The sequence below is a fragment of the Ovis aries genome, chromosome X (assembly GCF_016772045.2).
Source record: "Ovis aries strain OAR_USU_Benz2616 breed Rambouillet chromosome X, ARS-UI_Ramb_v3.0, whole genome shotgun sequence".
NCBI lineage: Eukaryota > Metazoa > Chordata > Mammalia > Artiodactyla > Bovidae > Ovis > Ovis aries.
In genome coordinates this window covers 63,024,146-63,038,635 of record NC_056080.1, presented here as the reverse complement: position 1 = coordinate 63,038,635, position 14,490 = coordinate 63,024,146, and the positions used below count along the sequence as shown (strand labels likewise).

Below are 14,490 nucleotides of genomic sequence, written 5' to 3'. Positions count from 1 at the left end.
AATTAAACTTAAAAGCTTTTGCAAGGCAAAGGAAAATATTGACAAAACAAGAAGACAACCTACAGAATGGGAGAAAATATTTACAAATGAGGTGACCTATAAGGGGTTATTATCCAAAATATATAAACAGCTCATATAATTCTTCATCAAAAAACAAACAACCCAATGGAAAAACGGGCAGAGACCTGAATAGACAATTGTCCAAAGACATACAGACAGCTAAGAGGCACATAAGATGCTCAACATCATTAATTATTAGAAAAATGCAAATCAAAATCACAATGAGATATCATCTCCCACCAGTGAGAATGGCTATCATAAAAAAGTCTACAAATAACAAATGCTGGAGACAATGTTGAGAAAAGGGAACCCTCATATACTGCTGATAGGCATGTAAATGATACAGCCACTGTGTAAAACAGCATGGAGGTTCCTAAAAAACTAAAAATAGAACTACCATATGATCTAGCAATACCACTCCTAGGTATATATCTAGAAAAAATGAAAACACTAAATCAAAAAGATACATGCAACCCAATGTTCATAGCAGCACAATTTTCAATAGCCAATTATACAGAAGCAACTCAAGTACCCATCAACAGACGAATGGATAAAGAAGATGTGGTATATAGATACACATACACAATGGACCAGCTATAAAAAAAGAATGAAATTCTGCAATTTGCAGCAACACGGATGTACCTAGGGGGTATTATGCTTAGTAAAATAAGACAGAGAATGACAAATAATGTATATCGCTCATATGTGGAATCTAAACAATAATACAAATGCATGGATATGTAAAATAGAAACAGACTCATGGATATATAAAGCAGAGGGACAGGGGGCAGAGGGAAGTGGGGAGGGACAAATTAGGGTTATGGGATTAACAGATACCACCTACTATGTATAATATAAATAACCAATAAGGATATACTATATAGCATAGGGAACAAAACTCATTATCTTGTAATAACTTATAATGGAGCATAATTTAATTAGGGTTATGGGATTAACAGATACCACCTACTATGTATAATATAAATAACCAATAAGGATATACTATATAACATAGGGAACAAAACTCATTATCTTGTAATAACTTATAATGGAGCATAATTTACAAAAATGATGAATACTGTACACCTGAAAATAATATAATATCAACTATAATTAAAAAAAGAAAATGTACCTCTTGTAGACAGTATACAGGTGAGTCTGATAATCTGATTTCTAATTTGAAGGTTTATTCCATTGATATTTAATATAATTACTGATCAGCTGGATTAGAATCTACCATTCTATTGGTTTTCTGTTCATTTCCTATATTTTTTGTTGCTTTGTTCATTCTTTCTTGCCTTCTTCCCTTTTAATTTCTCCATTGACTTTATCTCTTTGTCTCTTTGCATTATTTTTCTTTTAAATAGACCTTATTTTTAGAGCAATTTTATTTTTTTTTCTTGGTCATGCTGTGCAGCTTGTGGGATCTTAGTTTCCCAACCAGGGATCAAAACTGTGCCCCTGCAATGGAAGCACAGAGCCCTAACCACTGGACTGCCAGGGAATTTAAAGCAGTTTAAGGGGCTTCTGTTTCAAGATGGCAAATAGAAGGACATGTACTCATCTCCTGTGAGAGCACCAAAATTGCAACTACCTGCTAAACAACCACTGACAGGCAGACACTGGAACCCACCAAAACAAGATACCCCACATCCAAAGACAAAGAAGAAGCCACAGTGAGACAGTAGGAGGGGCATGATCATGATAAAATCAAATCCCATACCTGCTGAGTAGGTGACCCACAAACTGCAGAAGAATAATAACAAAGTTCTCCCACTGTTGTGATCGTTCTAAACCCCACGTCAGGCTCCCCAGCCTGGGGATCCAACAAAGGGACTGGGAATCCCCAGGGAATCTGGCCTTGAAGACCAGTGGGATTTGATTACAGGACTTCCACAGGACTGGGGAAACAGAGACTACAGTCTTTGAGGGTACAAACGAAATCTTGTGTGCTCCAAGACCTAAGGGAAAGGACCAGTGACCCCACAAGAGACTGAACCAAAACTACCTGCTAATGTTGAAGGGCCTCCTGTGGAGGCATGGTTTGGCAAGGGATCACCACAGGGACAGGGGCAATGGCAGCAGCAGGCTGGGAAAGTCCTGCTTGGTGTACACCCTCTTGGAGGTCACCATTAACTCTACCATAGAGCCCACAGACCCCAGGGCTGGGTCACCTCAGGCCAAACAACTAACAGGGAGAGAGCTCAACCTCACCCATCAGCAGATAATTGGATTAAAGCTTTACTAAGCAAGGCCCTGCCCACCAGAGCAAGAAAAACTTGGGAGTTTTTCCCATTGCTAGTCCTTCCCATCAGGAAGCTTACATAAGCCTCTTAGCTTCATCCACCAGAGAGCCGACAGAAGAAGCAGTCTTACAGCAGCTACAACCAAAACCATATTATAGAAGGTTAATCATGATGAAAGAGCAGAAAATTATGGCCCAGATGAAGGGACAAGATAAAACCCCAGAAAAACAACTAAATGAAGTGAAGATAGGCAACCTTCCAGAAAAAGAATTCAGAACGGTAGTGAAGATGATCAAGGATCTCAGGAAAACAATGAAGATGCAAGAAATGTTTACCAAAGACCTACAAGAACTAAAGAACAAACAAATGGAGATGAACAATACACTAGAAGTAATCAATAGCAGAATAACTGAGGCAGAAGAATGGATAAATGACCTGGAGGACAGAATGGTGGAAATCACTGCTGTAGAACAGAATATAGAAAAAAGAATGAAAAAGAATGAAGACGCCTAACAGATCTCTGGGACATTAAACACATCAACATTCATGTTATAGGGGTCCCAGAAAGAGAATAGAGAAAGGACCTGAGAAAATACTTGAATAATAGCCGAAAACTTCCATAACATGAGAAAGGAAATAGTCAACCAAGTCCAGGAAGCACAGTGTGTCCTAGACAGGATAAACCCGAGGAGGAACACACCGAGACACATAGTAATCAAACCGACAAAAATTAGAGACAAAGATAAAATATTAAAGGCAACAAGGGAAAAATGACAAACAACATAGAAGGGAACTCCCATCAGGCTATCAGCTGATTTCTCAATAGAAACTCTACAAGTCATAAGGGAATGCACAATATATTTTAAGTGATGAAAAGGAAGAACCTACAACCAAGAATACTCTACCCAGCAAGACTCTCCTTCAGATTTGATGGAGAAATCAAAAGATTTCCAGATAAGCAAAAGTTAAAGATAATTCAACACCACCAAACCAGCTTGACAACAAATGCTAAAGGAACTTCTCTAGGCAGGACACACAAGAGAAGGAAAAGATCTACAGAAAATAAACCCAAAACACTTAAGAAAATGGTAATAGGATCATATATATCAATAATTACCTTTAAATGTAAATGGATTAAATGCACCAACCAAAAGACACAGACTGGGTGGGTGGATGAAAACATGTGCATGTACACACTTCCACTTGCCACATCCCTTGGCTTGACCCCCCTCAAATTCTATGTAATTATTTTATATAGTTAAGTTAATCATGTTCCCATTATGGTGTGCAATTGTAATTACCTTTTATTTTTTGGTCTGGCTACTGATGTGAAACTGATAAGTATCTTTTACTATTGTGATTATTTAACTATTACTCACTTAATACCATTGTATCATGATTGGTCAACAGAAAAATAGAACTCTGTATCACCAGAACTACAATTTAATGGAAAAACCTGTAATCACTTTTTAAAAGCCATGCAATGCATATCAGAATTATCTTGAATTTTTTTTGAAAAATACAAATGCCCAGGTATTGCTTTTTTTCTCCAGAGCTCCAGATATGTTTCTAATGAGTAGTCATGCTTAAAAACAACTGAACTATATGATGATCTTTTACTTTTATCTAGTTTTACTTTTTCTATTTCATTGAATATGAAATATTGCTCCCATTTCATTTAGTTTATGTTTTCCAATTTCTCCATCTTTTTGATGTTCTTTCTCAAGTGTTTATCTAGTAGAAAAGCTTTTGTATACATAAATATGTAAAATATATACATTTTATAAAACTTATGAATTTTTGCCTAATTAAAAAATTATGACATTTTGATTCCACTTGTTTGACTTAGCATGAATAGAATGCTAGATTTCTATTTTAAAAAATAGATATGAAACACGCAACAAAGGTTTACTGCATAGCATAGGGAACTATAGTCAATATGGTTCCTGGTGGCTCAAATGGTAAAGAAACTGCCTGCAATGCAGAAGACCCAGGTTCAATCCCTGGGTCAGGAAGATCCCCTGGAGAAGGAAATGGCAACCCTCTCTAATATTCTTGCCATGGACAGAGGAGTCTGGTGGGTTACAGTCCATGGGGTCACAAAGAGTTGGATACAAGTAAGTTACTTTCACTTTTCACATGATGGAAAATAATTTCAAAAATAATGTATGTGTGCATGTATAACTAAATCACCTTGCTATGTACCTGAAAAACATTATAAGTTAACTATATTTCAATAAAATATATATATTAAGAAAAAGAATAAAGCAGTTTAAGTACACAGTAAAACTGAATGCAAAGTACACAGTGGCTGTGTACCCTGTCCCACACAGGCACAGCCTCCCCAGAATATCAAGCATCACAGTGGTACATTTGTTATAATCAATGAACCCACAATGATGCATCATTATCATGCAAAGTCCATAGTATACATTAGGGTTCACTCTTCATGTTGTATAATCTATGGTTTTGGGCAAATGTATAATGGCATGTATTCACCATTACGGTATCATTCTGAATAGTTTCTCTGCCTTAAAAATCCTGTGTTCTGCCTATTCATCCCTCCTTTCTTTTAATCCCTGTCAACCACTAATCCTTTTACTGTCTCCATAAGTTTTGCCTTCTCTAGAATGTCATACAGCTGGAATCATACAGTATGTAGACTTTTCAAATTAGCTTCTTTCACTTAGTAATATGCATTTAAGATTCCTCCATGTCTTTTTAGGTCTTGATAGTTCATTTCTTTTTAGCAATGAGTATTATTCCATTGTTTGTATATACCACAGCCTATCCATTTGCCTACTGAAGGCATCTTGGTTACTTCCAATTTTTGGCAATTATAAATAAAGCTGCTATAAACACTTGTGTGAAATTTTTGTGTGGACCAATTAATAACTTTTCAACCCATCTGGGTAAAAAGGAGCATGATTGCTGGATTGCAGGATAGGAGAATGTTTCTGACAAACTGTCTTCCAAAGTGTCTGTACCACTTTACATTCCCATCAGCAATGAAGTTCCTAACACTCCATTATCCATGCCAGCATTTGGTGTTGTCAGTGTTCTGGATTTTGGCCATTCTTTTAGGGGTGTAGTGGGGTTATTGTTGCTTTAATGTGCAATATCCTAATCACATATGATTTTAACATGATTGTGCCCCTCCTACTATCTCCTTGTGGCTTCTCCTTTGTCCTTGGATATGGGGAGATGCTCTACACAGTAAGCAAAAACAAGACCTGGAACCAACTGTGGCTCAGATCATGAGCTCCTTATTCCAAAATTCAGACTTAAATTGAAGAAAGTAGGGAAAACCACTAGGCCATTCAGGTATGACCTAAATCAAATTCCTTATGATTATACAGTGGGAGTGACAAATAGATTCAAGGGATTAGATCTGATAGAGTATCTGAAGAACCATGGATGGAGATTTGTAACATTGCACAGGAGGCGGTGACCAAAATTATCCCAAAGAAAAAGAAATGCAAGAAGGCAAACTGGTTGCCTGAGAAGGTCTTACAAATAGCTGAGAAAAGAAGCAAAAGGCAAAGGAGAAAGGGAAAGACAGACCCAACTGAATGCAGAGTTCCAAAGAATAGCAAGGAGACAGAGGAAAGCCTTCTTAAGTAAACAGTGCAAAGAAATAGAAGAAAACACTAGAATGGGAAAGACTAGAGATCTCTTCAAGAAAATCAGAGATACCAGTGGAACATTTCATGCAAAAATGAGCATGATAAAAGACAGAAATGGCAAGTACCTAACAGAAGCAGAAGAGATTCAGAAGAGGTGGCAAGAATACAAAGAACTATACAAAAAAGGTCTTAATGATCCAGACACCACAATGGTGTGGTCACTCACCTAGAGCCAGACACTCTGGAGTGTGAAGTCAAGTGAGCCTTTGAAAGCATTACTACAAAGTTAGTGGAGGTGATGGAATTCCAGGTGAGTTATTTCAAATCCTAAAAGATTATGCTGTTAAAGTGCTGTACTCAATATGTCAGTAAATTTGGAAAACTCAACAATGGCCACAGGACTGGAAAAGGTCAGTTTTCATTTCAGTCCCAAAGAAGGACAATGCCAAAGAATGTTCAAACTACCACACAATTGCGCTCATTTCACATGCTTATAAGGTAATGCTCAAAATTCTTCAAGCTTGGCTTCAACAGTATGTGAACCAAGAGCTTCTAGATGTACAAGCTGGATTTAGAAAAGGCAGAGGAACCAGAGGTCAAATTGCCAACATCTGTTAGATCACAGAAAAAGGAAGAGAATTCCAGAAAAACACCTACTTCTGCTTCATTGACTATGTAAAAGCCTTTGACTGTGTGGATCACAACAAACTATGGAAAATTCTAGAGATGAGAATATCAAACCACTTTACCTGCCTTCTGAAAAACCTGTATGCAGGTCAAGAAGCAACAGTTAGAACTGGATATGGAACAATGGACTGGTTCAAACTGGGAAAGGAGTATGTCAAGGCTTTATACTGTCACCCTCCTTATTTAACTTATATGCAGAGTACATCATGCAAAATGCAGAGCTGGATGAATCATAAGCTGGAATCAAGACTGCCAGGAGAAATATCAGCAACCTCAGATATGCAGATGATACCACTCGAATGGCAGAAAGCAAAGAGGAACTGTTGATGAGGGTGAAAGAGGAGAGTGAAAAAGCTGGCTTAAAACTCAACATTCAAAAAACTAAGATCATGGCATCTGGTCCCATTACTTCATGGCAAATAGATGGGAAAAAAATGGGAACAGTGGCAGACTTTATTTTGGGGGGCTCCAAAATCACTGTGGATGATGACTGCAGCCATGAAATTAAAAGATGCTTGCTTCTGGAAGAAAAGCTATGTCAAACCTAGACAGCATATTAAAAAGCAGAGACATCACTTGGCTGACAAAGGTCCATATAGTCAAAGCTATGTTTTTTCCAGTAGTCTTGTACAGATGTGAGAGTTGGACTATAAAAAAAGGCTGAGTGCCAAGTGATGCTTTTGAATTGTGGTGCTGGAGAAGACTCTCGAGAGTCCTTTGGACAGCAAGGAGAGCATACCAGTCAATCCTAAAAGAAATCAACCCTGAATATTCACTGGAAGGACTATGCTGAAGCTGAAGCTCCAAAACTCTTGCCATCTGATGTGAAGAGCTGACTCATTGGAAAAGACTCTGATGCTGGGAAAGATTGAGGGCAGAAAAAGTGGGTGAAAGAGGATGAGATGGTTGGATGGCATCACCGTCTCAATGGACATGAGTTTGAACAAACTCTGGGAGATAGTGAAGGACAGGGAAGCCTGGTGTGCTGCAGTTCATGGGTCACGGTCAGACATGACTTAGCAACTGAACAACAAATGGCATACGATGTTGAGCATCTTTTCATATGCTTATTTGCCATCTGTATAATCTTCTTTGGTGAGGTGCCTGTTAAGGTCTTTTGCTCATTTTTAAATTGAGGTGTTTAATTGAGGCAGTAGTTCTGGAACCCACTGTTCCAAATGGGAAGGTAACAACAAGTCATATCATTGCTCTTCTATGTGTAATATGTACTTTATCTCTGACCGCTTTCAAAATTTTACTTTTGTTTCAGCAGTCTGACTACTACATGCCTATGTGTGGTTTGCATTGTATTCAACGTGCTTGCTTGGGGCTTACTGAAATTTCTGAATCTCTCAATTTGTCTTTCACAGATTTGGGGAAAATTTCAGCCATTATTTCTTAAAAAATTTTTTTATGTCCCCTTATCTCTGTTTCTCCTCTCTTACTAGTATTCCAAATGTACACATGGTAAACCTTTTTACATTTTTCCACAAGTCATTGAGACTCTTCGTTTTTTTCTAATCTTTTGATTTTCAGATTGGCTAATTTTTATTGATCTATCTTCAATTTAACCATTTCTTCTGTCATTGCCAATATGCTACTGTTGTTTAGTTGCTTAGTCCTATCTGAATCTTTTTCAACCCAATGGACAGTAGCCCATCAGACTCTACTGTCCATGGGATTTCCCAGGCAAGAATACTGGAGTGGGTTGCCATTTCCCTATCCAGAATTTGCTATTACGCTTATTCAAATTTTAAAAAACTGAAATATAGTTGACATACAATATGTTAGTTTCAGGTGCATTACGGTGGTTTGACATTTGCATATATTATAAAATGATCACCATAAGTCTGGTAACCATCTGTCCCCACAAAGTTATGATATTATTGACCACATTCCTTATTCTGTATATTACATCCCTGTGGCTTATTTATTTTATAATTAGAGGTTTGTAGCTCTTCTTTTTTTAAGATTAATTATCTGATTGTAGATTATTTGTGAATTTTTTTTTTTACTATCTCTAGTTTCCAAATTTTATACAAGGAAGAATGCCCTTTTCTGCAATGAGAAAAAAAGAATATTAATTAAACATCTCTCTTATCCCGTAGGGTAAGTTTGACCTTTTAGACTATAAGATTATGGAGTTGGTAAGTCCATCTGTATGACAAAATTATTTACAGAGTCTTAGCTAAGACACAGACCTTACACCTATCACAAGATTTAACTTAAAATGGATCATAGACATAAATATAAAATATAAAACTATTGAAGGTAACATAGGATAAAATCTATATGACCTTGGTTTCCCTCCAGTAGGTAATGAAGACCATAGAAATTTGCTGCCAAGTGAGAGTCACGCTCAGACTGGTGTTGTGTAGAAGTTGCCTGGACAGACTGGCATAAGCAAAAATGGCCCAAGATCATGCAAGGGGCAGTCTCTGCAATCTTTTCTCTATGTGTGTGCACATGTGAGGTTTGTAGCTCTTATCCCCTTCACCTATTTCACCTCTGCAACCTCCCTCTCCTATGGCAACCACCCATTTCCCCCTTTGTATCTATGAGTCTGTTTTAATTTTTAAACTTCAGACATTATATTTTTCAGTTCTAGAATCTTTGGTGTATAGTTTCTACTTCTTTGAGATTTATTACCTTTTCATTCATTACAAGCATATTTTCCCCTATGCCCTTGAGCATAAAAATAAGCTGCTTTAAAGTCCTTGTCTGCTGATTTCAACATCAGAATCACCTTGGGGTTGGTCTCCACTGACTGCTTTTCCTCTTGAGCATAAGTCACATTTTCTTTTTCCATATAGTAGTTTAGAATTGAATCCCAAACTTTCTGAATGATATGTTAGAGATTCCAAATTCTGTAAAAAGTACTGATTTTTTATTTAGCTATTTCTCAATTTCTCTAGAATGAAAATTCCAAGTTCTCTATCTCTGTATTGGGTAAAGCTGGATTATCCATTCATTATTTTAGACTTACTGAGGGTGCTTGGAATCAATCCTATGCATGCATAGTTTAGCAGTCTGCCAGAGATTTGGGAAGGGTTTATATAGAGAATTAGGGCTCCTCCTCAGTGGTTTCTCTCCTGGGATATCTCCTCAGTTTTCAGAGGCTATAATCATCCTGAATCTGTTCTCTCATTCCTCAAACTATAAGACTGCAGGTTTCTATCCAAGTTTTATTTATGTCCATATTACAGCAACTGCAGCCTGCCCATGGATGAAAAGCTATAAAAACACAGAAAACCCTTTCAAATGAGCACTTTTCTCTGTGCTATAGTGGAAACGGCATTAGAACTGGGAATTTTAGGGCCTGTATTAAAATTCTAGCTTGGCCACTTTCTAGCTATGTTTACTTTGGGTCACTTCTCAGATACCATTTCCTCATTCTAAAATGGGAATAAGAATGTTTGCTTCATGGGGTTGTTAAGAATATAAAGTCAGTTAATACATGAGATATGGAAAATAGGCTCAGAGGGGCTATGATTGTCCTATTAAATGGTAGGAGTCATTGGTTACTCCAGATCTGACCATGCTTTTTCTGGACTATCATACTGCTTCCATCTAATAACTACCAACTCTACCTTTCCCTCCTAAAGACACCTGCAAGTACCTAGTATGATCTAATTACCAAGGTGAGCTCAAAGAACACAGTAAGCTAAAGTTCTTACCCACAAGAAGATCCAAGTACCATTACCTTCTCATTGGTGACTGCCCTGCCGTCTGTGTCTCCTTTTGGTCACTCTCAGGGCCTCCAGATAGCTGTTTTGTTATATTCTGCTCAGTCTGTAACTGTTATCTATAGGAGGGGTTGGCCTGATAACAACCTACTCTGCTCTTACCAGAAGCAGAACTGCTAACTGTGGATTTTTGGCTTTGCTATCTATCTGTTCAGTCTGTTTTTATGCCATGATATATGGAAAAATTAAAAAAACTATGCTGCTTCACTGCCTCCATCTTCCCAGAATCACATGCTATTTACTTTAATAATAAATGAAATAAAATACTCACTAGAATCTGTTACTCAGAATCTTTGTCCAGATTTCTTTTGCTCTAAAGGGCAATGATACGTGGTCTGAATTTAACTGCTAGAGAGTTAGGGACCAGTAGTGTAGTAGTATAACTACTTGCCTCCCACCCCTTCATACCTGACGTTGTCTTGGCTATTCCCTGATCTGGTAATGCTCCAAATTTCCGATGCTGTTCATACCAGTCATTCACTGTCATAGATGCCAGACTTGGATAACCAGCTCCAAATACTCTGTAAGAATCACACTACATTTAGAAAAGTAAACATAAATAGCACTATTAATAAGCCTCTTCTGTTTAGTGGTAAAGCTTGTATCTGTTTCCTCCTTGCTCCCTTATCCAGCTATCCTCTGAGGAGTTGTGTAAATTCCTGTGAGGACAGTGAAGAGAGACATCCAGGGAGGAGAATTAAAGGCAAGAGCTTTCACAAGAAGATAAAGGCCCAGAGTTATCTCCCAATAAGCAATCTCAGAGGCTAATGCCCCACAGAATGATGATATAATGGAAGAAGTATTTATTCTTGGTGGGTCTAAAAGATACACAGAGGAAGGAGATTCTTCTGCAACCTTATGGAAGAGGTTCATCTTTAATCTCAGAATTAAAACCTAGATAGGCAAACATGACCATTTGAGAATTGCAGCTGAAGGAAACAATGGGAAACAACTTTAAGGGCTACAATTCTTCTTTAGTTTCTTTTTTCCTTCTTTCTGTATTTAATTCATTCATTATTTATTTTTGTTGGCTTCCTTTTGAGCCTGGTTTTAAGCTCAAGTTTGTAAGGGAAATGTCTGATGATGAGAGCTACAGAGAAAGTATTGGAAGAGATAATATTCCTCTGATGGAAGAACAGTTACCCCAGGTGAAGCCATGACCTTTATTTAACAATGCCCATTCTGTTACTCATGCACTGTAAATGAACCATAAAAATAGGGGGCTTGCAAAGGCAACCCACTTTTTAATACCACCTACTTGGCTTGGGCCATGTTCCGAGTGAGAACAAACGGTTTCATTGGAGGCCTGTCCTGACGAGATGACTGCGAAGTTGATGCCTAAAAAGGAAATTAATTATCATAAGTGTATTTGTCATTGTGCCCACCCCACTATGCAGGTTCTTAAGTCTTTAGGTGCTTGAAAAACCCTGTTTATCAGACTCTAGGATATATTAGCAGAATACCAATGGTGGAGGATGGTTAGCTCTCCTGAGATGGCCCAAGTATCATGCTGGAAAGGGAGGAAGAGAAAGCTCTTCCAGGAATCATTTCACAAGTGAAAAATTACTTGACTTTAAAACTCTCCCCTCCAAAGAGGCAGATTCCAAAGCTTTCTTCCATGTTCCACCTAAACCTCTTGAGCTGAATTTGAAGCCCCTTTCCTCAGCCTGGCTTTCAGGGCCAAAGCTGAATTATGAAGACCTTTCTGCTAAAACCCTGTCCAATGTAATTATGCTATTAAATGTCAAGAGCTCCCTAGGGTGTTTTAGAAGTGGATGTTCCTAAATGCAAGAGGGGGAGGAGGAATGGGTTAGTATCTTTCATATACAGGTGTACAGAAATGTTTCAAGGAATCTTGGCTGTTCAGGGGCATACCAAAACAAACTATGGTCTAAGAAAAAATGTTCACTTTGTAACATCACTTACATAGCCAATCCCAATACCAAATGAGAGAGAATAAAAACAAAAAACAAAGAAGGAGACAGGAGGATCCAGAATAGTCCAGCCTCATAGTAATGGGTTTGAAACCCATTCATCTAGATATAGTCAAGGGGCCTTAAAGCTTTAGAATATTAATTGTTCGTTCTTTGATCCCTTAACAGAAGGAACTAGGTTGATGTTACCCTGAGGCAAAAGCTCCTGGGCTAATTAGTACAAATCAAATTAGCAAGAGTTCTCTGAGGACTTAAATGGCTGCAGCTAGTTGATTAATACAACTCAATTCATGTTATACCCTGAGCCAAAAAGTAACCGGTAGCAGAGCCAGATTTTTTTTTTCTTTTCTATAATTCTTCCCTTTTTTTTTTAAAAAAAACAAACCCTTGTGTTGAGGGCTGACTTTCAATAGATCACAGTGAGGCAGCTGCTCTGCTATGTACGAAACCCCAACACAGAGCCCAACATTTTGAAAAATCAGCTCCAAAACACAGTTATGGTCTTCAGGTACAGCCAAAGTGGTATTATACCAAGTTTTCTTTACCATTATGCCTAACAGTTTGTGCATAGGGGTCCTTGCTGTTTCATACTTGGGTGACCTATGGTGTCAGTATATCACTGTGTAAGGTTAACTTTTGATTTCTCCCCCAAACAAAACATATTTCATGTCTTTTATCTTCTTTTTAAGTTTTTTCTCTCTCTTCTCCAGTCCCACTTTTCTTCTTCATTCCCATCCTATCCCTCTTCCTGTTTATTACAGTCAAGCACAGATTTTCAAGGCACACCTCCCTATGCCTTCCTTCAGCAGTCATGATTGCGTGTGTGCTAAGTCACTTCAATCATTTCTGACTCTTTCTGACTTTATGGACTCTGGCCTGCCAGGCTCCTCTGTCCATGGGATTCTCCAGGCAAGAATACAGGAGTGAGTTGCCATGCCCTCCTCCAGAGGATCTTCCTGACCCACAGGTCAAACCTGCATCTCTTATGGCTCCTGCACTGGCAGGCAGGTTCTTTACCATTAGCGCCACCTGGGAAGCCCCCACAGTCATGACTGCTCACAGCCAAAAGCAGTTTTCACTTCAGAGAAGACTCCCCCTCTCCTGGCATGTCACAAAATTACAGAAGACTAGAACTGTGTTACAGTCAGAAAGCACTAGGGAACACTACTATAAACTAGAGAGAAAGCTATCCTAGAGAACCTTCAGCCTTCCTCCACTAAGGTTAATAAAAACAGTGATTTCATGGAAACATGAAAGGATTTTAATTTGATTACTCTCCTGTAGAAGATTCAAATCTCTGACAGTAGCTTTTTGAGCTGGTTAGGCAGTGACCAGGCTTACCTCTTTTGCAGAGTCTTTTTCTCTCAAGATCTTTATCTCCTGGTCAATGCTCTCAATCTCTTCTAAGCTGATACCAATCCACCTTCGAAGGTGAAGGAGGTAATATTCACGAACATGCTCATCATCTGCTTGACCACTTTCCACAGCAGATTTCAGTGCAGACAACCTATGCTCCACCTCCTTCTTCTGCTTGTATCTGTTCCACAGAAAAGTATTTCCCATGAACTTAAAAATAAAGAAGTGCTCCTTGAAAAGAAGGCCAAAATATGATTTTACCTTTGCAAATGATCAGGTCGTAAGGATGATGATTTTCACTTTGGCAAAAATAATGATTTTATACCTCAGAATTTGCCATCAAGGCCATTCTCACAAGACTACAAGGCGAGGAAGGGATCAGTAGAGGCGGAGAAATACATTCTAAAGCCAGAGAAATATAGAGGAAACCTGATCTGAGCAACTCTTCCCATCATCTTTCGAGATGGGAGTACTTTAGTAATTTTATGACATCAACCTTTATTAGGTCAGGTGCTTAGTATCATACAATGTCCATTTGGGAATTATAGCTTCAAATAATCATAGACTTTTTATTTACCTGCCATTGATGCAGGAATTCCTAAAAAATGGTCATCTCTTCTTTTCTTCTGGGCAAAATGTTTCCAGCTCTTCTGACTCATCCTGTATAATTTAAAGACTCATATCCACCCTGCCTGCCTTTTCCAAGATGCATTCTAGTATGTCATCTATCACTCACTGGACAACTATTTACTGAGTACTTATTATGTGACATGCACTGTTCTCAGTGCTTGAGCCACAACAGTACTTACAAAAGAGTCCTTGCTCTCCTGAGGCT

General features: G+C 38.2%; 1 protein-coding gene across 2 annotated transcripts in view; it reads right to left on the bottom strand.

The window, feature by feature from the left end:
* The window catches only part of IGBP1 (immunoglobulin binding protein 1), a 44,983-nt gene that overhangs the window by 21,822 nt on the left and 8,671 nt on the right, over nucleotides 1-14,490 (bottom strand). For both annotated transcript variants that reach the window (XM_004022151.5, XM_012106862.5), the window contains exons 3-5: nucleotides 13,641-13,836; nucleotides 11,624-11,703; nucleotides 10,774-10,886 (exon numbers count right to left, since the gene is read on the bottom strand). In XM_004022151.5, the coding sequence (XP_004022200.1) occupies nucleotides 10,774-10,886; nucleotides 11,624-11,703; nucleotides 13,641-13,836 (389 nt within the window). The remainder of the gene's footprint in view (nucleotides 1-10,773; nucleotides 10,887-11,623; nucleotides 11,704-13,640; nucleotides 13,837-14,490) is intronic.